The 23,155-nt window shown below is 37.2% G+C and overlaps 1 protein-coding gene across 2 annotated transcripts in view; it reads left to right on the forward strand.

The window, feature by feature from the left end:
• The window catches only part of MED13L (mediator complex subunit 13L), a 304,666-nt gene that overhangs the window by 161,027 nt on the left and 120,484 nt on the right, over positions 1 to 23,155 (forward strand). For both annotated transcript variants that reach the window (XM_030335708.1, XM_030335707.1), the window contains exon 4: positions 11,081 to 11,164. In XM_030335708.1, coding sequence (XP_030191568.1) covers positions 11,081 to 11,164 — 84 coding nt within the window. The remainder of the gene's footprint in view (positions 1 to 11,080; positions 11,165 to 23,155) is intronic.

The raw sequence follows: 23,155 nt of genomic DNA on the forward strand, positions 1-23,155 counted from the left end.
GCCCCCCCCCCCCCGCAAATAAAATAATAAAACAGGAAAGTTCATTGTGACATACTGGATACAATAAAGCTTTGGATAGTTCTAAATGACTTTGGGTTAGACTTTGGTTTGATTTCACATTCTGTTACTTGGGCAGTTACCCTAACCTCACTAAGCCTTAGTAAACACCCTTTAAATTAAGTATAGGATACTCTGCACCTTGAGTTTTTGTTAGATGATGTATATGATGTGTGCCGCATAATACTTGGCTTATTGTTACTGTTCAATAATTGGTTTCCCCATAGGTTTATTATTTTGCATATTTTGATGTTAATCCTCTTGTAAGACTTTATTTGAAATAAAAGTGTTTGTTTTAGAAAATAATTAATAATGAAGCTGTTTAGCTCCCTTTCTACAATTAGAATGGACAAGTTGAGATTTTTTTTGAAAAACTGTTATAATTCTTTTATCTTTCAAAATAATGTTCTCTTTTCACCAAACTTTAAGTAACTATTGTATGAGTGAGAATTACCCTGCTCATGAAGCAAGGACACGTTTTAAATGGTGGCTTTTAGGGCGCCTGGGTGGCTCAGTCGGTTGAGCAGCCGACTCGGCTCAGGTCATGATCTCACGGTCCGTGAGTTCGAGCCCCGCGTCGGGCTCTGTGCTGACAGCTCAGAGCCTGGAGCCTGTTTCAGATTCTGTGTTTCCCTCTCTCTGACCCTCCCCCATTCATGATCTGTCTCTCTCTGTCTCTCTCTGTCTCAAAAATAAAAACGTTAAAAAAAAAAAAAATTAAAAAAAAAATAAATAAATAAATGGTGGCTTTTAGCTCTCTTTATCCATTGTCAACAGAAACTGGGTTGGCTAACACATGCTTGCCTTTTTGTTCATCCCTAACTTAGACCATTTGCTTTAACTTGCTTATCTGTTTACAACCTAAATGTATTGAAATGCAGTTTTACTATCTCATTCCTGGCAATTTTCTGTCATGTCTTTTCACTTCTATTCAGATAGGTATGGACTGGGTTTCCCACTGTGGACGTTTTGAATTTCTAGCATGAAAGCCAGAATTGAGGTTATTGAAGTAGATCATCAAGGAATGTATCACCTGTAGGGTATTTGTGCTTCCCCAATGAATTTTTTCTTAGTTCACATGTTCACAGAGCTTGCACTAGTGATTTATTATTTCTGCTTTTTGTATTTTTAAGTGTACCGATTTGTTTAATTAAAAAAAGAATTCCATTAACTACTTTGAGAAGATCTTACTTATAGCTAAGTGGGAGTCATACAGATTGATCTTTTTTCCAAAAGGCAGCAGTTGGCTGGTGTATACAGAACGATGAGTTTCTGCAGTAATTATTAAAAATAATTTCACTGAAGAAATTAAGGTAACATTGTAAACTTCACACAGAATAAGATAATTTCATTTTAATTGCTATTGATTGGTGCTGAGGTAATACTGTATTGATGCTGTGTAGAATGTTTTAAATTCTAAGGTAATATGACTTCACATATTTTACCTTTCCTCATTCCTCACTCATTTTATCATACTCATTCCTCCTGTAGCTCTTCAATGTTTGTGCGCATTGCATTGTATGTGTCTAGCTAGTGTCATCTATTTCTTAAAAAAAAAAAAAACTAAAACAACAAACTTCACTGTTGCTTACTCAAGAACGTTTTCCTTCAAGGTGTCAGATAGAAGCTAACATATCTGGCTATAATATAACCTATCTTTGCAGGGACATACATTGCTGTAAGTCCATTTCTTCATTGTCTTTAGAGATGGAAGATATTTCATATCTCTGTTCTGCCAAGTGAATTAATATATGGCAAATGACAAGCTTGCAGGGCCCTTGTTCTTTACGTATAAGATGGTGAAGGATTGTTTTGCTCAGCATAGTACCTTTCTCATTATGAGAGCTCAATAAATGGCTAACTGCTGTTAATATTAGCAAATAGAATGATCAGTACTACTGTTTTCAGAGTTGGACACAGCATTAAAAGTCTGTTAGCCTGTTTGCTCAGATAATTCTAGAATCCCATTCTAAAATATCCTTTTTATGTAGTCAGCCATCCTTTCCTTGAAAACCTCTAGTTATGTGAACCCAGCTTTCCAAAGGACTTCTTTTCATCTTCAGAGGGATGTTAGAAAGTTCAGTTAGTTAGATGCTAGAAAGTTCATTGTCAGAAAGTCTCCTATGCTGAGCAGAAATCTGTCTCCCCGTAATCGTTGAAAAAAATCTTACTCTTTGAGATTCATTTATAATTCATCCAATCCTACTTCCATGTGGTGCCCTGTTTCATATCCTTGTACCCTGAGTTTTTGTTTGGGTGGTTTGTGGTTCTTATCATATAATATTGGATACCCCCTGCCCCCCCTTCCAGTTATCCCTCTAGTCAGTCCCATTCTCTTCATTTTGACTGCCATTGGCTTACTTGAAGATCATGTAAGTGTTTCATGAAATTTTGCAGTGGCAAAATTCTGTAGTCAGGTTAGGCTCCGTTATGGTGCAGTAACAGAAAACCTGAAAGAGCGTACTCTCTTACATCAGTTGACATTTATTTCTTGCTCATACTGCTTGTCCATTGTGAGTCCTTTACTGGGAACCCTCCTTGTATTCTCTTCCTTCCAGTTGGGAATCATGCCGATGGGACAGTCCTGTCAAAGACTTGCTGGGCTCCTGATGGAGCGCAAAGAGCAATGGCAAAATATGTAATAGCCCATTTAAGACTCTGTGTAGGGGTGGTGTATGCCATTTCTGCTCACGTTGCATTGGCTGAGAAATGTGCCACCAAGCTGAAAGTCAAATGAATGAGAAAGTATTTATTATCCATCTGTAGGACGTACCCCAGTCATATGGCCAAACTTGATGTTAATGGGACAGTGCATATTTGGGAAAAGGATACAATCTTTTCAGAAAAACATAGCAAGCTACCATACCTATTAATTGAAGTCTTTTCCTTTCTTTTAATCTGTCCTCCAAACTGGCGTCGGTTCCATTACTGAAATACAGATATGTTTCTAAAACACAATTATGCGTGTATTTATACACATTTTGTTAAACTTTGAATCATATTGCCTTTTGGTATATTCTTCAGTTGTGATTTTTTTTAGTCAAAATTTCAGTATCTGAAAGTGTTGGTCCTTTGAGGTCGTACAGTTTTAGAGGATCCGGTCATGAATATTTTTTTCTCTCCTCTGAGACAGTAAGTGTGCTTATTGTTTTCCTAATGATCGATTATCCCTTTTTGGCAACATACCTGGAATTAATTTTGTTTTTACTTATATAGAATCTCTGCTGATTTTCTGTCCTTTTTGATAATGTCCTTGTTCAGATTGTTTTTCATCGGTCTTTGGAGTTTAGTGAGATTTTATTATGTACAGACAGTGAACTTCTCAAAGGTTACATTTTGTATTTCAAGTTTAGGCTGCTTTACACTCCTCACTTATGGAGAAAGACGTTGACTGTGAAGAGATTATGGAAAACTAGAACCTGCAATCTTTTCCAGTAGTTTCTTCATTTGGCATTTTTAATATTGCAGATTTAGTGGCTGTTACTCTTATGTTATTGTAATTGGTATCGCTTTCATAGTACGGTACATCCATCTTACCTGACGCTATCTGAATGAAGTCAAACATTGGGTTGAAGAGCTGTTAAAAAAAAAAGCCAGGAAATGTGTGCCATTCATCTTACTCAGTTTTAGTACTGCTTACCCAGTTCAGTATTTAGTGATTTGCATCATATATGAGACTTAAAAAAATCTTACTTTTGTAGCTTCTAGAAATGCTTAAAATGTCTGGCATAATGCTATCAAATGTGGTAGTATATTTTAATTTTAATTGTCTTAAGTTTTTAGAATCAAACTCATAAGCTGATTTTGATGGAAAGGTACTTTTTTTCTCTAAAGTGCAAATCATTGCTTTGCACACAATAGATCACATGGGTCTTTTGAGGCTGTTAAGCTCTATCCTGTCCATACTTACTTAGGGAGACTTATTTGACATTTGTAAAACCTAATGTCCCTTCAGAGTAGTCCACTGGTGCTGTTTTCCTAATGGATTGCCACCATAGTCACCCCAAGGTAGTTTATAACTACCTTCTAGAATTGCCTTTGACCCAGGCTTTTTGGTTTACCAGGTTTTGTTTAGAGTGAAGATAGTCATTTAGAAAAGTACAGTAAAAATAACGTGAAGGAAGTTGGATTATAATTGTGATAGCAATAGCATTATATTTGTATATTACTAGCTTTCAATGTCCTGTGGTATTGTGATTTAGTAGAGGTAATTATCAGAGGGTACATGAGCACTGTCCTTGGATATGCTGATTCTAAGGTTTCAACATAATAAATATATTCACTGGAGCATGGTGTTGGGTACAGGCCTAGATGAAGAAATGGTGGTAGAATTTGCAATATTGAGAGTCCTTGGGTATAGTGTGGTAACAGAGCAGGAAATGAGTAATCAATAAATTCCTATTTTATTGAGTTGTGGCAGTGTGCAGTTCTCTAAAGGAAGTAGGAAAAGGAGTCTTTAGATCTAAGGGCCATATGCTTTTAAAGGAAGAATTGCTATAGACATGACAGACACAAGTGAGTAAAAGCATGTATCTGTTTGTAAATGTCTAGAGAGAAACACATTCACCCTGAGACCAATCAGTTGATCTATTTAATACTTTTAGGACAGAGAATGTATTAAGACTTTTTAAAAAATTATTTCAGGTGGGGCTAGGCCTATGAAATGCCTAACTTTTACAGAGATTTTGGAGAGGATGGGAAAGATAGGGTGTGCTTGGCCAGAGGAGCCAGCTACCCACTAGGACACAGTAGGAACCTGAAATAATGAAGACAGAAGGGATCAGTTGAAAAAGATTTCCTCAGCTTCTAAATTATGTGAATTTCTTTTATTTGGTTGGGAACTGGGAGCAATTTCTAGGAAGGAGACTAGTTGCTAGGAAGGGGACTTTTTTGCGTATATGTGTGATATAGATTGGAGTGGTGAAGTAAATAAAGGCTTTGATGCTGGTAAGGAATTTCTTTTATGAAATTATATAAAATTTAGTCTATCTGAGCAGCTGTGTAACTAGATGATAACACTAAAGTGCACTTTGATTCCGGGTGTGGTAGCTTTTTTTGTTTTTAAAGTAAGCTCTGTGCCCAGCGCAGAGCCCAGTGTGGGGCTTGAACTCATGACCCTGAGATCAAGACCTGAGCTGAAATTAAGAGTTGGATGCTTCATGGACTGAGCTACCCAGGCACCCCATCCTTGAACTTTTTAATCTTTGAAAACTGTGGCTCCTGCATAGTTTCAGGTGTGCTGAAGGAGCCAGAGCCAGTGGGGGCTCCCTTCTAAACCTTCCAACAGTTCCATTTGGGAAATAGTTTGCTGAGTTAGGCTGTGGCTGCTGCTGCTGTGGCTCTTATAATCTTATTTCAGGTCTGCCATGGTTTTGCGATTAGAAATTGGGTCTTGGGGTGCCCGGGTGGCTCTGTTGGTTAAGCGTCCGACTTCGACTCAGGTCATGATCTTGTGGTTTGTGAGTTCAAGCCCCACGTCGGGCTCTGTGCTGACAGCTTGGAGCCTGGAGCCTGCTTCGGATTCTGTGTCTCCCCATCTCTCGGCCCTTCCCCTGCTCATGCTCTTTCTCTGTCTCTCAGTAATAAATAAATGTTAAAAAAAATTAAAAAAAAAAAAAAAGAAATTGGGTCTTGCCAACTTTGGAGTCCAGTTAGTCTCTGTACTTTATTATTTAGAGCCATGTGGCATAGCACAGAAGTGTGTGTGCACACACATACACATGGACACATATGCACACATACAAACACAACGTGATTTCATTTTCATTTTTTAGTAGCTGTTTCTTCTGGAAACATTGATTTTTGGTAAATAGTAGGGGGCTGGGAATTACTTTCTAAAGAGAAGTACTTTCAGGGCTTCAGGGTGGCTCCATTGGTTAAATGTCCGACTTTGGCGCCCAGGTCAGGATGTCACGGCTTGTGAGTTCGAGCCCTGCACTGGGCTTTCTGCTGTCAGCACAGAGCTTGCTTTGGGATCGTCTGTTCCTTTCTCTCTCTGCCCCTCTCCCGCTCCTGCTTGCTTGCTCTCTCTCAAAATAAATAAAGTTAAAAAAATAAATAAATAAAGAGGAATGCTTTCCTAGAATTGCTTAAAGAACATTTTATAAATCTGGCATCACATTGTGACCTTGAAAGATAATATTATGATACTTGACTGAATTAGGTCCTATCTTAACAGTAAGAGAATTTTGAAAATCTCAGTAATAATGACTGGGGTTACTGAGTGAACAGCTAGGGTTAACTGACATTCTTGTGTGTGTGAAGGTTTATTTGTCAAGTTAAGTGTAAATTTTTTTGTCCCTCAAAAATAATTCAAAAAAGGTTGCTAGAATATAAAAAGGAGAAATTATATTTCTGATATTCTTTAGTTTTTGTATTTTAGAATTTCTCTCTTAAAAAGACTTAATTCTGTTCTTCAAGTATAACTAAAGCATATGGGCAGTTGTGCTAGTCTTCCTAAGCTGCTTTAAAATCATCTATGTGATGCCTTACATGTTGAGTATCTCCTATGATTTTAGTCTGGAGTGAGGCTGATGGGCTATGAAACAAAGTGAAATGTGTAGATTTCCCCCTCCTCCAACATTGAGTGTCTCACTAGCAGGAACATATACACACAAGAAAATTCAAGTAATAGTTTGGGGCTCCCCATGATTAATGGTTGCAAACATGAAGAATAACACTGTTAGGTTATGATAGGAAAATGCTTCTTAGTGTATTGCATTCATTTCTCAGGTATTTATTGAGCACTTAACTAGTTTGGAACAGAATATAAAGCATATTACAGAGCAGGCATTTAAAGATTTTTTTTTTCAACGTTTATTTATTTTTGGGACAGAGAGAGACAGAGCATGAACGGGGGAGGGGCAGAGAGAGAGGGAGACACAGAATCGGAAACAGGCTCCAGGCTCTGAGCCATCAGCCCAGAGCCTGACGCGGGGCTCGAACTCACGGACCGTGAGATCGTGACCTGGCTGAAGTCGGACGCTTAACCGACTGCGCCACCCAGGCGCCCCCAGAGCAGGCATTTAAATGTTTGTTGACTATGGCCAGTAAATAAGATAACTACCATGTCTTTCCTCAGATTTCTCATAGATTCTTGGGGGAAAAAAGAACCATGGAAAGAATCATTACAACTTGGTGATGCAAGGGCCGATATGTAGGTGTTAGAGTGCTGTGTGAGCTGATCTGGGACACCAAAGATGGACAGAACTAAATTAGAGGAGGACAGGATAGAGTGGGATGAGGGAGGGATTCCAGGCCAAAGCACAGTTAGTAGTGATTCATGTTAGTATTGTGTATGGAAGTTCTTAAGAGAAAGAGGCTATAATAACTTTCATTAGATTTATTTATGCTATGGATTGGTGACCCCGAAATGATGGAGAACCAGGGACATAGTCCCGCAGTATACCCGGCTCTCCCGCCCTCGTAGTCCCAGGTGTCTGTCAGGCGGTGGAAGAACCTTCCTCAGCAAAAGGTCTGATTTCCTCCCGCAACCTACAGTACAAAACACCAGATGGAAGTACTTTCCGTCTTAGTCTTGGAGGCTCTGTGTCTCCGTCTCTGTCTCTCTCTGTGCTTGTGTGTGTGAGAGAGAAAGTGAAGTTTGTTTTTTGGATTAGTTGTAGTTGAGATCAGGGAGATGGAAGAGTGTAAAAGTTGATAGTGACAGTTGCTGAGTCCTTTCCACCTGTCTCTTGAGTGAAAAGAAACTTTGTTCTCATACTTACCCGTATTAGCAACTAATTTCTGTACTCTTTCGGGGTCAGGGCACGGTACTCAGTGACTTCACTAATTTGGTCCCAGCCTTCTCTGAGGTACTTGGTATAACTTTGCTAACTCTCTGCTATGTCACTGCTGAGCATGACATTTGAGACAGCTCCCTCCTACAGAGGTAAGTTGGTTACGAAACTGTGTAAAAATACAGCAGTTGACCCTTGAGCAACACTGGTTTGAACTCTGCAGTTCACTTTCACCTGTAGTATTATTATTATTATTATTATTGATTATTATTAACATTTTATAAATACAGTAATGTAAATGTGTTTTCTCTTATGATATTCTTAACATTTTCTTCTCTCTCACTTTATTGTAAGAATATGGTACATAATACACAAAACATACAAAATATGTTAATTGACTGTTCATGTTATTGGTAAGGCTTCTGGTCAACGGTGAGCTATTGGTGCTTAAGTTTTGGGGGGGTCAGAGTCATACATGGATTTTCAACTACATGGGGCGGGGAGGGGGAGCCCCTGACCCTTGCATCATTATTCAGGGTCAGCTGTACTTCATCCATAGCGATTTTGTTCTCATGTTTTTCTCTCAGTGCGTAGGAAATCACTGATCACATAGAAACTGATTAGCAGTCGAAAATCACTAAGTCATTTATGACTATCATTTGGAACTAGATAGTTACAGAAGCAAGGATCAGTAGTTTCCATGGCTGATTTTTGTATTAGTGATAATAACCTTTTGTTGACATTGCCTGACAAAGAAATCTGATCTGTAGTGGGAACTCCAGGAGATGGGTTAACACAGAGTTAGGCTCTCAGGATTCATTAGCTTTTTGCCTTTTGCCTTTGTACCTGAGTGGTCTTGCCTCTGTGCTGCTTCTCCTTTACCCCCTAACTCCTTGTTTGCTTGTGCTGGAATGAAGTCAGCAAATAGAATTTGTGGCTTTTACTTCAGAGAAGGGCAAGGGTTTTGAAGCCAACTTTACACTCTGTCCCCCTTAGTCAGAGATATTTTATCTGTTTGTCTTTCATATTCTACTATCTAAAGCCTTGATTTTTATCTGTTCATTAACTCTAAATTCGTCTTGTGTGTGTGTTATTGAATAAATTATTCTTTTGAATTCTGACCTTCAAGACCTATATAAGGGTGTGAATATATTTAAAGTGATATTTATTTTTTTAAGTGGTTATTTATTAAGTGAGGATGTGTGTCAGTCGAAGGCCACATACAGTGTTTGATGTGATCCTGTACCTGTCACCTGTTCCATTGCTTTCATTCTATGCATTACCGGGTTTAAGAACACCTTCAACTTAATAACAGCTCTTAGAGGATAAAGAAACATTAAATAGACCCATCAATTACAGCTTGCATCTGGACTTTGAAATTGAGGAAAGAACTGAGGAAATGGGACAGCATGTGAGTCAATATATGGTAATAAATGTTCTGGCCTTGTGATCAGATATACCTAGGCTTAATCCCAGCTCTGCTCTCGATTGGTTGTGTGACCTTCTGTAGGTGACATTTTCATCGTGCCTCAGCTTCTTCATGTATAAAAGTTGGCATGTACCATCTGTCTCATACAAATATTACAATAATTAAATGATATACTACATCTGGTATTCAAATGTGGTGGTGGTGGTAGTGATTCTAATCGTAGTTACTGGTACTATTGCTGTTAGCAAACACTAGAGTTTTTCAGTGGAAATTATCTGTCTGTCTGTCTGTCTGTCTGTCTATTCTGCCTGAAGAATACAATTAAGCCTGTGTGCTGGGGGATAAACTGTGGACATAACTTTTTGAGTTTTGCTTCTTGAGTACTTTCACCTTGTTGGATATTACCTATTTCCTAATTTTAATGGACTCATGTAGTCTTTAACCCTAAAGGCAACTTCATTTATAATCTTAGGGAAACAGATTGGGTTGCTTTGAAAATGATTTTCTACACTGTGAACAAGGAAGATTGTTGTGGAAATTCATTTTCAAAATAAAAGCAGTTGAAGCCAGTGATTTTTTTTTTTTTTTTTTTTTTTTTTTTTTTTTTTTTTTAATGCAACAATGCTCCAGATTGACTCTGCCCACAGGGAGTTACATTGTGGCCAGCAGAAACTATTGCCATTTACTAACCCATCTAACCTGTAATGAGTTCCGTGAAGGCTTGAATTGTTTCCGTCCTCCTTGATGGTATGGAAATTACAGAGGCAAAAGCAAGCCACTTGCAGAATTGCCTGAATATTGAATAAAGAATTGCTATGTAGCTCTTTTACTGGTAGGTAGAACCTTTGTAGAAGAATTACATCCAACTTTCTGACAGGTTTTCTTACAAAATATGTGTCATTTCGTTGAATAATGTTAGAGATTACTGTATTTTGTCAATTTCAAAATGTGCATTTTCTCCCACATTTTTATATTTTTAAAATCAGGGATATTCCTTACAAATGATGGCATCTCAGAATTGGCCAGATGGCAGGTATGATACAGTTGTCATATGCTTGCACACGAGTGAACTTGGTCATAGCTGTCTGTATTCTTGTCACTTCAGTTGAATTGTGTGCATTTTTGGTATTCTATGAGTTGAGTTCAATTGCCATTTAACATGTCTGCAGAAGGATTACCCTGTAATTTGACATTGAAACACAATGTACACAAAACAGCATGGAAACAGAAGTGGGGCACAACTTGGATAGGAGGAAAGCAGATAATCACCATGGAAGAAATGGCTGTGGTTCTTTGTTTTCTTGCCAAGCCATAACCAAGTGCTTCACCATACTTACAGAAGAAAAACACCTAAGTAGAAGAGACTCTGCGGTGCTTCTGTTTCTGAGATCTCTGCTAAAGGATTGCATACCCACATGCCAAGCAAGAAAGCCAGCATTACAGCTTGCAAAATGAGCATCCCTGGCTTAGAAGAATACCTCTGAGGTACTCGTAAGGAGTGCTGCCTGTATTCCCAACATTCTTGATGACACAAGAATTGAAATAATGCAAAAGTGTGTTTGGATTTGAAGTGATTCACAAGTTTAAGACGTTTCAGGAATACCTCAGCCAATTAATTTTGCATAATTTTTTACATGTGCAAGAATAATTCATAATAAAAATTTATGCTCAAAGTCAGAAAGTTCTTTCAGCATCTCTATAATATAAAAATTTTAAGTGATAAGAAAACATTTTGACAGTTTAATTGGTGATGTTTTTATTTGCCATAGTATATCTCATCTGCGATTATTTGATTCAGTGACTTGCTAATTTGTTATTGAGACTCTAAATATAATTCTTGGTGTGATTATCGCAGGTGCCTAATGGATAAGAACTTCGTTAGGATTGGGAAGTGGTTTGTCCGACCGTATGAAAAGGATGAAAAACCAGTCAACAAAAGGTGAGTCTTATGAACCTTTAGGTTTTTCATTTCTTTTGCTTGACCGTAGCTATGTTTTGGCAAGAGATGGATGGGGAAGCAGCTTATTTATTTATTTTCTAACAGTCTTTGTTTAGATGTACTACAATAGATTTTATTACATAAAATTTTGTTAATTGGTGTATTACACATTTTATTGAATAGTGTATTATTAAATTTTTGTGGAATATGGGACTAGAAAGATAATCAATAACCTATATCTAAGCCCCTTCTTACCACACTATGTGGAATTAAAATATTCTGTTTTGTTATTTTCATTATCCTTTTTTATCTTTCTTACTTAAATTTTTTTAAATGTTTGTTTATTTTTGAGAGAGACAGAGACAGAATGTGAGTGGGTTAGGGGCAGAGAGAGGGAGACACAGAATCCGAAGCACGCTCCAGGCTCTGAGCTGTCAGCACAGAGCCCAGTGCGGGGCTTGAACTCTTGAACCTTGAGATCATGACCTGAGCCAAAGTCAGATGCTCAAGCGACTGAGCCACCCAGGCACCCCTGTCTTTCTTATTTAAAGTGTTATATGCATAACTTTAAAAACAGTGAGCTGAATTCAAATGGTGATAATTTTTATAGAATTGATTGATGCCCCTTAAATGTCTGTGAATACATCCTTGAAAATCTTAAACCAGGACTGTGAATCACTTTTCGAACCAGTCCTAAACTTTTGACTATCATTTATTGAATGCCAAACAAGCGTGGACTTTTATATCAATCAAACCAGGATCAAAAACTAAAACCTTGAAAGGCAAATATTTACTTCATTTATCTCTGGACATAGCACAGACTTAATTGGAATCATAAGTTGATGAATTAGAATCATAAGCTGATGGGTGATTGTTTCCTATCGGAAGAGCAGGGCACACAATCCCAATTCTATTTTACTGTCCATGAAGTTGCCCGGAGCTAAGGGTTCCAGCTCCTGGCTGCGGATAAGAGCTATTGAAACCTTAGATGTTAAGCTGTAAGGTTAGCTCTTTTTTAGGTGGTTGCCACAAGTTTGGCTGGCAGCTCTTGCCTGTTCTGGAACCTTTACCTTCTTAACTTCGTTGTTCCTCCCTGTGACTTAATTCGCACTAGCAGCTTCCTCTCCAACCTGTATGTCTTAAAGCTTTGATGACGTGGTTGTGGATCTCATTAACCAAACTTAATTTATGAGAATTAGGATTTCTTTTTTCAAATCAGATAAATTGGGGACTGGCATGTAATTTTTTTTTTTTTTTTTTTTTGGTCAAATCACCATGGATTTTTAAAAAATGTTTTCCCTTTTTTAGTACATTTCAAATCCTTTAGGATTTAAAAATATATATATTTAACTAGAAAGTAGGTATTATGTATATCAAAGTTTGCCTGAAAAGGATAATTCTACATTTAGAATGATGTCAGTATGTATGGGTATGTAAAATTTCGGTTTTGTTTACAGATTCTTTGACAGTGAGGAATTCTTTTCCTTTATTTATATTGATTTGCTCTAACTAAAGCATTTGCTCCATGGACATATTTAATCTCAGTGTTTACTTAAGTTTACAGAGGATGGGTTAAAGGTTTGGTTTTTCTGTTGATGAGTGATGAGTTGCTTTGGCACGATGATCTTTACCATTCATTCCTATGTGCCTCTCCACGCTCAGTGTGCGGTCTCGGACAGAGCCAGTCCTAAAATTTTTCATCAGTAGCTATAGGTGTTTGTATGATGATTTCATAGGAATTGGGGGATGAAGGGGAAGTGCGGAAATAAAATAAGGATTGAAAGAGCAGTAATTAGTACTTCAATAACAAACACTAATGTTTGAAGTCGAATATAGTTACCAGTCTATTTTACATAACATCTGTATGTCTTTGCACTTCATTTACATCCCAGAAGTCTTCCTGACTTTAGCAAACCAGATGTGAATAATACTTGTAATATATTTAGATATTTGATTTTTGTGTACCCGGCAGGCTATCGATTTCTGAGCAATGTAATTGAATTATTTTATTAGTTTTAGATTTCATACTCATGGTTGAAGGTAGAACTTCAAACTTCATTTTATTGTAGTATAGAAATGTTAATGATTTTGAAAAACTATTTTAGGAGGTGTTAACAATTGGAAAAATTTTAAACCAAACGTTGTTTTAAAAGTTGGCATTTGCTGTAATAGAACTTTGTTAGGTATAATGACTTTTCCACTTTTATTCTCTGAATGGAAAATAGAGCCTCTTGTTTGATGCTGAAACAGGATCTTAGTGTTCAGGTCATTTTGGATGGACAAACTGATGCTGTCTGTGGATGAGGGCATTTGGATTTAATAGATTTGGGATCACGTCCCATGCCTCTCTTCAAAAGTTCTTTGCTTTTAGAGAAGTTGTTTAGTTTTTCTGAACCGAACTTTGTGTTTTGCTGTAACAGAGTTGGTGATAATAGTTTAGTTACTACCTTACAGGGTTATTGTAAAGACTAAATGAGATCATTGATGTGACTGGTTTGTAGTTGAGAAAAAGCAAAAATAAATGAAAATTTTTAGGCTTAATTTTGTGTGGGTGTGCACACATTTTCAGTTTAGTGACCGATGAGAGGAAAATTTGCTGCCCGGTGCTAAACAAGTTTTATGCACAAATTGATATTTTTGGGAAAGCTCTTATTTGATGCTAAGAGATACACATGAGAGAAATATATTTTAAAGAATGACATTTTAAGTATAAAGTTAAGTAATTACAGCATACTTTTTTTCAAGAGATTAAAAGATGATTTAACACTGCATATTTTACATAGCTGAAACGATTTTAATAGTGAAGACAAATGAATCTATTGATGAATAGATTTCACCTGTTCAATTAACAGCATATGATTTCTTGAGCTATGATTATTTTCTGTAGTGATAGCAAAACTAAATCATTTGCCTGGTGGACTCTAAAAGAGTTCTTAATGTTTGCTATGAGATGATAGGATAAACCTAGAAAAATTATATAATATATATATATATATATATATATATATATATATATATATATATATGTATGTATGTATTTAAACAGGCAGGTCCAAGAAGGTAAAAGAAATTTATTCACATTATTTTTTTCTTTGTGGTGGCACATCTTTTGTTACTCATAGCCTTAGGAATATAATAAGTAAGAAAGAAAACTTTGGCTTTGTCCTAAAGAGTTGTGGCAAATAACATCAAACATAACAAATTTCTGGGTTCCTGAAATATGTTGAACTTGAAAAAACTTTTCCTTCCAGGATATGCTTAAAAACAAACCAGTGAAGGGGCGCCTGGGTGGCGCAGTTGGTTAAGCGTCCGACTTCAGCCAGGTCACGATCTCGCGGTCCGTGAGTTCGAGCCCCGCGTCAGGCTCTGGGCTGATGGCTCAGAGCCTGGAGCCTGTTTCCGATTCTGTGTCTCCCTCTCTCTCTGCCCCTCCCCCGTTCATGCTCTGTCTCTCTCTGTCCCAAAAATAAATAAACGTTGAAAAAAAAAATTAAAAAAAAAAAAAACCAGTGAAAAATGTATTCCTTTCAAATAATTTAGAAGTTGTTCATGGAGATTCTATTCAGTTTCAGCCTACATTTGATTACTACAGAATTTGAAGTTTATACACTTTATTTTTTGAATGCTAGTTTTAGCAAAATAATTGATCGCTCCCAGTAACCGTTTGGACCTTGAATTTCTTTCTGATATCAGGTATATAGTAGTTTACAGAAACATATTTGCTAGTGCATTTTCTGAATTAATCAGCTGTCTCTTCCTCATGGGCAAGCCTACCTTGAACGATACTCCAACAAGCCTCAAATACTTTTAAATATTCTGATTACTTTTGTATGTGCCGTTAGCAGATATGCATGTGTGGGCACTCACACATTGGGAAGTATCTTATTTTGACTGCTTTTGTGTTGTTTTGTCTGGATTTTTTTTTCTACTTTTAAGCCAGAGATTCTTTCTTTCTTTTTTTTTTTTTTTAATGTTCTTATACCACTCACCTATTTTTCAAGAAATGCCCTTACCTTTTGATTTTAATAGCAAAAAAATAGATTTTGTATAATAAGGTGAAATACTTTGATGCAGGAGAATATGTTTTAGCACTTTAAAACTTCCCTGCCCCCTCTTTCCTCAACATCACCCCCTCCCCTGCCCTCTTTTCACTTCTCCTGGCTCTTCCAGACCTCCTCTTTCCTGTACTTTCCTTGTGATGTTTCCGTCTAGAGACAAACAGACGAAAAGGCAGGGAAAGGAATCCCTCATGTAGAGGATAAACAGACGTGTGAACAGTGCTTACAATGTGAAAGATAAAGGGAATCTCTTCCTAGTGTCCGGAAAAATATGATCATTGGTGATAATTTTTTTCGATTTTTCTCATAACTTTAGGTGGTGCCTTTTGCCACGTGTCTTGATAATAGGGCTGTCTGACGGGAAACCCGTAAAAGCATATTAATGAAACAGTTTGGACTTATCTAAACATGTATAATAGTTTGGCAGCCTTTTTTTGAGCCATAAAATATGTAGTCATTTTCTGTTGGTTTTATCTGATGGGGGATATAGCAGAAGATACTGTGTATTTTGTCATTTGAATGTATTTGAGAATTGTATGCAAGGTGAGAAGAGGGATGTGGTTAGAGTCTTGAGTGTAGGCATTCGTGGGTGGCTAGAGAAGGAAGAATGTATGTATGGAGACTAAGAAAGATAAAAGAAGTGGGAGCCAGGATGGTTGGTGTCACCAAAACCATGGAGTTTTAAAGTTTCATGATGAATCAATCAGCTGTGTCTGCCACACAGGCCATGTAAAATACATTCTAAGAGGACTATTAGATTTGGCTTTCAGCGGTGGGGGGGATTTGAGGTTGCAGTAGCTTGAGGTATAAATGGGGGTTGAAATGAAGACCCCGAATGTAGGGTTCTTGTTACATTTGTTACATGTCATTGCAAAGGAAAAACTCCTGTACCTAGGAAGGGAAGAGAGAAGCATTTAAAGAGGGCCTGTGATAAAACTGCGTTGTACTGTCTGTGGTTTTAACAAGTGTCTCATGTACCACTGCACTCGGTTTTGTTCACAAGCATTATGCACAGAGGAATGTGAAATTGAAAGACCAGTTCAACCAGAGGTGACGATAGTTAACTATATACTGTCTAGGTAGCTCTTTCACTTTTTTTCCCTCTCTTTCCGTTTTCCTTCATAACCAAACCAGAGTTACCACGACTTTTAATTTTTTATTTGTTTTATTGGTGTTCTAAAAAGAATACAGTAAAAAACTTACATTTTCAACATCAGTACTTGTCATAGTTTAAAAAAGAAGTTTCAATATGTACTTTCAAGAAAGAAGATTTTATATGTACCTTGTTTTTTAATGTACTAGAGAGGTTGGAATAATATCATTGCTATAATTCCCTTTTTAATTCCTGCCAGTGGATTGAAACTAAGCTGGAAACAAAGCTCTCTTTGTTTACTAGGCCATCCAGAAATATGGATGATCTTCCATTAATTATTTGTCCTTGCAGGACTTATTTTCAGCATTGTTTTTTTTCCAAAATGTCTTTCAGTTTTCAGATTCTCTGATTTTAGGAAAACTGTAGAATCTAGGCATGCCCCAGATCAGTCAGTTTGTTTACGTTGCCTGCCTATCTAGCTACATATCTGTCTTTCCTTCTTTCTTTCCCTGTGTGTATATGTGCATGTATATGTGTGTATGTACCTGTGTATATGTATGTATCTTTCCTTCTTCCTTTCCTGGATGTGCTTGGTTTCAGTGACTCCTTTATTTACCAACCCAAGGGATTTGATATTACTCTTTCAGTGTGTCTGCAAGTTTTAAAGGATGTGTTTTGGAGGGAGGGTTTTTGTTAGCTTCAGTAATGATGTTCAAAATCAGATTAGGAAGAGGGGAGAAGAAATTTTCAGTACCAAGTGGGAGTTAATTTGAGTTTTTTTTTTGTTTTATCATATAGCTGACCACCTCTTTTGCCTTTGCTTAAGATGTCCTAGCTAAATGCCACTTACTTTGTTGGAAAGAAAGTCAACTGAGGGGTCAGGACATAAATGAATGGAGGTTCAAATGATTACCCTTTTGGTAGCATGAAGGATGTATGTTTAATGTACTCATATCTCTGGTTTCGTTTAGGATGTTTATATTAAGTTTCTTCATGTCAGCTTCAGTGAATCTAAGCATTATGGAAGTATATTGTGGTACATCAAATAGCTAATTCCCCGAGATTAAAGTGATTATTTTGGAAATAGGCTACTTTTAAGTTGAATGCTTATGTGTCTCCTGCTTTGTAAAATACCCTAGGTTACTTTTGCTGAAGTTTCTTAGAGTTTAGAAAAAATGTAAAATGTATGTGCCTGGGAGGTCATTTCCACTCATAATTAATTTCTCATAGCGTATTGATAGCATGTGGGAAATTTTTATGGCAAGTTAAAAACAGACACGTCTAAGGGAAATGGCTGCTCTTGTTTTATTATATTACTGTTTTTAAAAATGTACACATCTATATATGTTTTTATTTATGAAATGGGACTTTTAGGCTGTCTATGAAGGACGTGGGGGGATGTTTCTTAATTTTAAGTTGGAAAATTTCAGCCACACCAAGTATAAATTAGTTCTATAGAATGGCTCAAAAATATGAGCATCCCAATGATTATTTATAATTTCTTGTTACAGTCCACCATATATCTCTGCTACGTATATTATTCTAAAAGGTATAATAACCATTGGTTTTTCTAATGTCAAATTATTTAGGTCTCATGCTTTTTACCTCCATTTAGTTTTTAATATAATTATAGTCAAGATTTAGTGAAAATCGTTGCATCATGGGCACAAGACAGATTCTGAAAGAAGCCCTAAGAGTAAAAATAATTGACTAATGTATATTTTATTTTTGGTATGGTAATTTTCAGTCCTGCAATTTCATTCGGCTCTGTTTTATTTCCATTTTTCAGCTGAGATTTCCTATATTTTAAATTCACTGTGAGTACATTTCCCTTTATGTCCGTAAGCATAATTACAGTAATTGCTTTAAAATCTTTGGTACTAAATAAAATATCCAGATTATCTCCATTGGTTTTATCTATTCATTATGGGTTAGATTTTGCTGTTTCTTCATCTCTTGAATAATTTTGAATTATATTTTGGGCATTGTAAGTAATGTAGAGATTCTGGATTCTGTTTTCTTTCTCTAAAGAATGTTCATTTTGTTTACTGTTTTGTTTTAAAACAGTAAACTTTAGCTCAACTCAGACTCCAATCTCTCGTCTCACCTTTGGTGGGTAGCAGTTGAAATCTTTTTACTTCTTTTAGTGTAGGGTTTCTCACTTCTGCATTGCTGACATTCTGGGCTGGACGATTGTTGTGGATACTGTTCGGTGCCTGGTAGGACGCCCAGCAGCATCCCTTGCCTCTACCTGTACAATGCCAATAGTGCCTTCCTCCTCCAGAGGAAGATGCCACCAGGTAAATGGCCAGCTGTCTCCCAAGAGGCCTAATTGCCCCAATTGGGAAGCCACTGTTCTGGTCTTAGCTAGGCAAAGTCTGACCTGTGCACCTAATTCAGGGGGTCCACCAGATACTCGGTCAGAGTTTTGACTCTGTCTTCTTCCCAGGATTTCCTTTCTCATTTTCTAGCTGCTCGGGTCTCTTTGAACTCAGTCCTCTGGTTCTTCAAGCCAGTAAGACTGGAAGTGGAGTTTGTTGTAGACCGTGTTAGCCACTCCATGTGGTTCAGTCTGCCCGCAGGTAAAAAAAAAAAAAAACTTTTTTTTTTGAAGAAAGGGGAAAGTCACTTGCTACCATTCCTTCTTTTCAAGTGTAGACTCTTGCCCCCTCTCTAAGTTCTTAGCTCCATTTAGTAGCTTTTTTTATCTAGTAACATTTATTTTTAGCAGATTTTAATATTTTCTTCATAATTCTGGTTGTTAGTTTTTGGATGGAGAAGATGTGTTGGTTTGGGAGGAGCTTTGTTACTGCCCAGAGTGGAACCTAATAAGTATTTAAGATATAAAACTTCACCATCTTTTGTCACCCGGCTCTTATTTGTGCTTGACTTAGGTTTGCATTGTCTGTCTGTTAAAATTGGATGGCTTAGCATCTGGTGCTAAATCACTTTGTGGGAGACGTTGATTTTAATATGTTACTTAACTGACTAATGAAATGTCACCTATTTTCTCAGTGATTCCAATGTTTGTGTGTTGTAAATTGTTCCCAATTTATTAATTAATGGCTTTGTGTTTTATACTGTTTTAAAAGTATTAATGTTTGTAGTCTCTTCCCTCAAATTTATAAACACTGAACATCTTCTTAAAAATGTAAAGGCATGAAAGGTCTTTATTATTTCTTTTCTGAGTTGACATTTATGTTGAAGCCTTGTCCAAAATCAGTTTTAAAACTTGACAGAAATGGGGTGCCCGGGTGGCTCAGTCAGTTAAGCATCCAACTCTTGATTTTGGCTCAGGTCATGATCCCACAGTTGATGAGATGGAGCCCGACTTTGGGCTCTGCACTGATAGCGTGGAGCCTGCTTGGGATTCTCTCCCTCTCTCTCTCTGCCCTTCTCCGTCTTCACATTCACACTTTCTCTCTCTCTCTCTCTCTCTCTCTCAAAATAAATAAATAAACTTAAAAAAAAAAAAACTTTACAGAAATGTTCCTAAACTGTCCTTGTTAATTTCCTTTAGGGAATGAGGTAGGATGAGATGAGACAGGAAAGTAAGAGGAGGAAAGGACCAGGAAATTACCAGATTAAAGAAAGTCCAAATGTGTCTTTTCTTTGAAAGGTGAGCTGAGGGTTCTCAGTAAAATGTTGTGACGATGCCATATGTGCAATATGTTGGCAGCAAGGGGAAAAAGCATCACAGATTAAAGTTGGATTACGGACGTCTCTCCACTTTTAGGCAAGAATGTTCACTTCTTCAAAGAAGGTTAAGAATACTGCTTGCAAATGTTGCTTTTGATTGATTTAATGTAATTTTCTTCCTAACATTTTCCCTTCATCAGTTCAATGAAATGTAACTAAAAATGTTAATGAAGATTATATAAACAAATTTCACTCTCCTTAAAGTGACTGGGCCTAGGTTTGCGAGCGTGCACCCACCCACCCACCCCAGTTTTGTTTGTTTTGTTTCGGTAGAATGGAGATTGTGCTTAAGATGGTTTAGGGCTGAGTAAAGTAACATGAAGTGGCTGTCAAGAACCTGACTTGTGGCTGCTGCTGTAATGGTGGTTGGCCGCCACTCATGGTGGAAGGGGTGGGAGTAATTACTTAGAAAAAAACTAAGGATAATCACAAGTTTTTATGTTTCTGGTAGTTTCTTGTACTAGCAGAAGATTGCTATCCAAATATTTTTTATTTAAGAAAATTTTTTTAAGTTTATTTTGAAAGAGAATGCAAGTGGGGGAGGGGCAGAGACAGTGTGTGTGTGTGTGTGTGTGTGTGTGTGTGTGTGTGTGAGAGAGAGAGAGAGAGAGAGAGAGAGAGAGAGAGAGAGAGAGAGAGAGAGAAAATTCCAAGCAGGCTCTGCATTGTCAGTATGGAGCCCGATGCCAGGCTCTAACTTACAAACTGCAAGATAATGACCTGAGCCCAAGTCAGAAGCTTCATTGGATGAGCCACCCAAATATTTTTGATATAGGTGATTTGCATTAAGTGAATTAAGTATTCCTACTATAAATCTTTTTATATAATGGCCATATGCTCTATAAGAAATGGCATATTGTATATTGATTCTATCCCTAAAATATTGATAGGAGCTATTTTCTGTTTTTAAAGAACTTTTTTTACTGCATATTTTAAGATCTGATTGAAATCATCTTCATTCTGGTATGAGTTTTGAAATATACTTATTTGCATTGTAGTTCTCTTGCCAGTCTTTTATATGAAGGAATCAAAGGGAAAAAATGGAGAGTATATAATGTATTTTGTAGCCCTTTGGCTTACCTCTGGTATATTTGGAGTGTTCAAGAATATTATAAAAACAAAGCTTTTATTAAGTGTGGTTCTTAGAAAGTATTAAATGTGTATCTAAGAACCCATCAGTCGAATGTGATGATATAGACTTCATTTAGGGTTTTATTAATAGTTGTGTAAGGCTAGGGGTGCCTGGGTGGCTCAGTTGGTTGAGCCTCTGACTTCGGCTCAGGTCATGATCTCGTGGTCGGTTTGAGCCCCACGACGGGCTCTGTGCTGACAGCTCAGATCCTGAAGCCCGCTTCAGATTCTGTGTCTCCCTCTCTCTCTGTTCCTCCCCCGCTCACACTCTTTCTCTCAAAAATGAATAAACATTTAAAAAAAAAAGTTGTGTAACGTTGAAGTATTATAGCTTAATATTTAAGACTAAAGAGTTTGGAAAGCTCTGGGTGCTGAGATGCAGGGCCAACTGACATCCTGTGGAGCCTCCTTCCTGTCGTGATGTTTGGTCTGTCACAGTCTTCTGACTTTCTCCTGGTTCCCATCACTTCTGTTAAGACTGCTCTTGGTGGGTGAAGTGCTCTCCCCCATAAGAGCACCATGTGGTGTCAGCTGTATTTTGGATGTTACTCACACTTTGTCTGGCATCCCTGCTCTCCAGTAGAAGCCTTTCTGTCCAGCCAGTGTTGCCTTTCACAATCTCTACCATTGTCTAAACTCCTTTTCTCTTTGTGCAGGTTCTTTTTTCCCCCCAACCTTTCGGGCTCTCCTGGCATCTCAACATTACCTTTGATCTTTCTTCTTTGAGCTGCTCCCCTGAGGCAACTTTCCTAGCTGTTCCCCCCCGCCCCCCTTGGCATTTTACCTGTAAATTTATCAAGAGTATGGTTTTACTTCTTATTTATTTTTGTCGTTTATTTTAAAAACTTTATTCCTGTCTTGAATTTGTTCTAAGGAAGATGAGAATTTAGTCTGCATTTTTTTTTCCCATTCCCGCATCATTCCATCCTTGACTTTTTAGAACAGAATCATACTTATTTTGGTGTCTACTGTTCATCGTTTTCCCCCTTTTATTCTACTCCACATCTATTACAATTTCTAGTACAAAGAGTATTACAGGTTTGGTTGAACTGAATGGAACATACTTCTTTTGTTGTAAATCTGTTTATTTTGTCCGAGGATCAAAGTGGAAAATGAGGTCTTAAAAGTCATGTAACATAAAACAAAATGTTGAGTTATGTCATTAAAGCAAAAAGATTTTCTTTACCATTCTTAAGAGATGATTGTTTAAAATATTGTGTTTTTATAAATGTTCTTATAATAATTGGTTTTATGTGAGTTTTTCCTCAGTATTATTTATTATTGAATAGTTTGCTCAAATTTCAAGTTTGAACATTTGAGCTGTTCGTGATGGTTGTTTCAGTTCAGGTATTTCCTCGTGAAAAGTCTGTGTTACTCTGTTGGATATTGTCCTCCATTGGTGCTTTATGAATTGCAGTTTTTATTAGTAGAAGCAGCTTTAACACATCTTGAGATTTTAACATGCCTCATAGAAAGGCGGAGACCTTTCTAATTGGTTGTACACAGAAGAGCCTAGAAGGAACATTGTGGGCAACATTTGAAGTATTTTTACGTACTACTGAAATTGACCAGTATAATTTATAGAGTGTTACCTGGTACCTAGCATGTAAGAAAGCAAAGAAACACATTACTATGTATAATTGAAGACAGTTGGTTAAAGTTTTCTGTCACTGAGATTAAAAAAAAAAAAAGAAAAGAAAAGAAAAAAGACTGTAGAAAGTAAGTTTCACTGAGAGAAAATTGTAATATTAGCAGAATTTTAAGCTTTGTTTCAGTGGCCTTAAAAGCACTCCATCAATTTTAACGTAGCCTGCCACCTCCCATCCTTTGTTTCTTTTGTTTGTTTTATTTCTTTTTGAGAGAGAGAGACAGACACACAAAGCATGAGTAGGGGAGGGGCAGAGAGAAAGGGAGACAGAATCCGAAACAGGCTCCATCCAGGCTCTGAACTGTCAGCACAGAGCCCGACGTGGGTCTCGAACCCATGAACCGCAAGATCATGACCTGAGC

Source organism: Lynx canadensis, chromosome D3 (genome assembly GCF_007474595.2).
Source record: "Lynx canadensis isolate LIC74 chromosome D3, mLynCan4.pri.v2, whole genome shotgun sequence".
Taxonomy (NCBI): Eukaryota; Metazoa; Chordata; class Mammalia; order Carnivora; family Felidae; genus Lynx; species Lynx canadensis.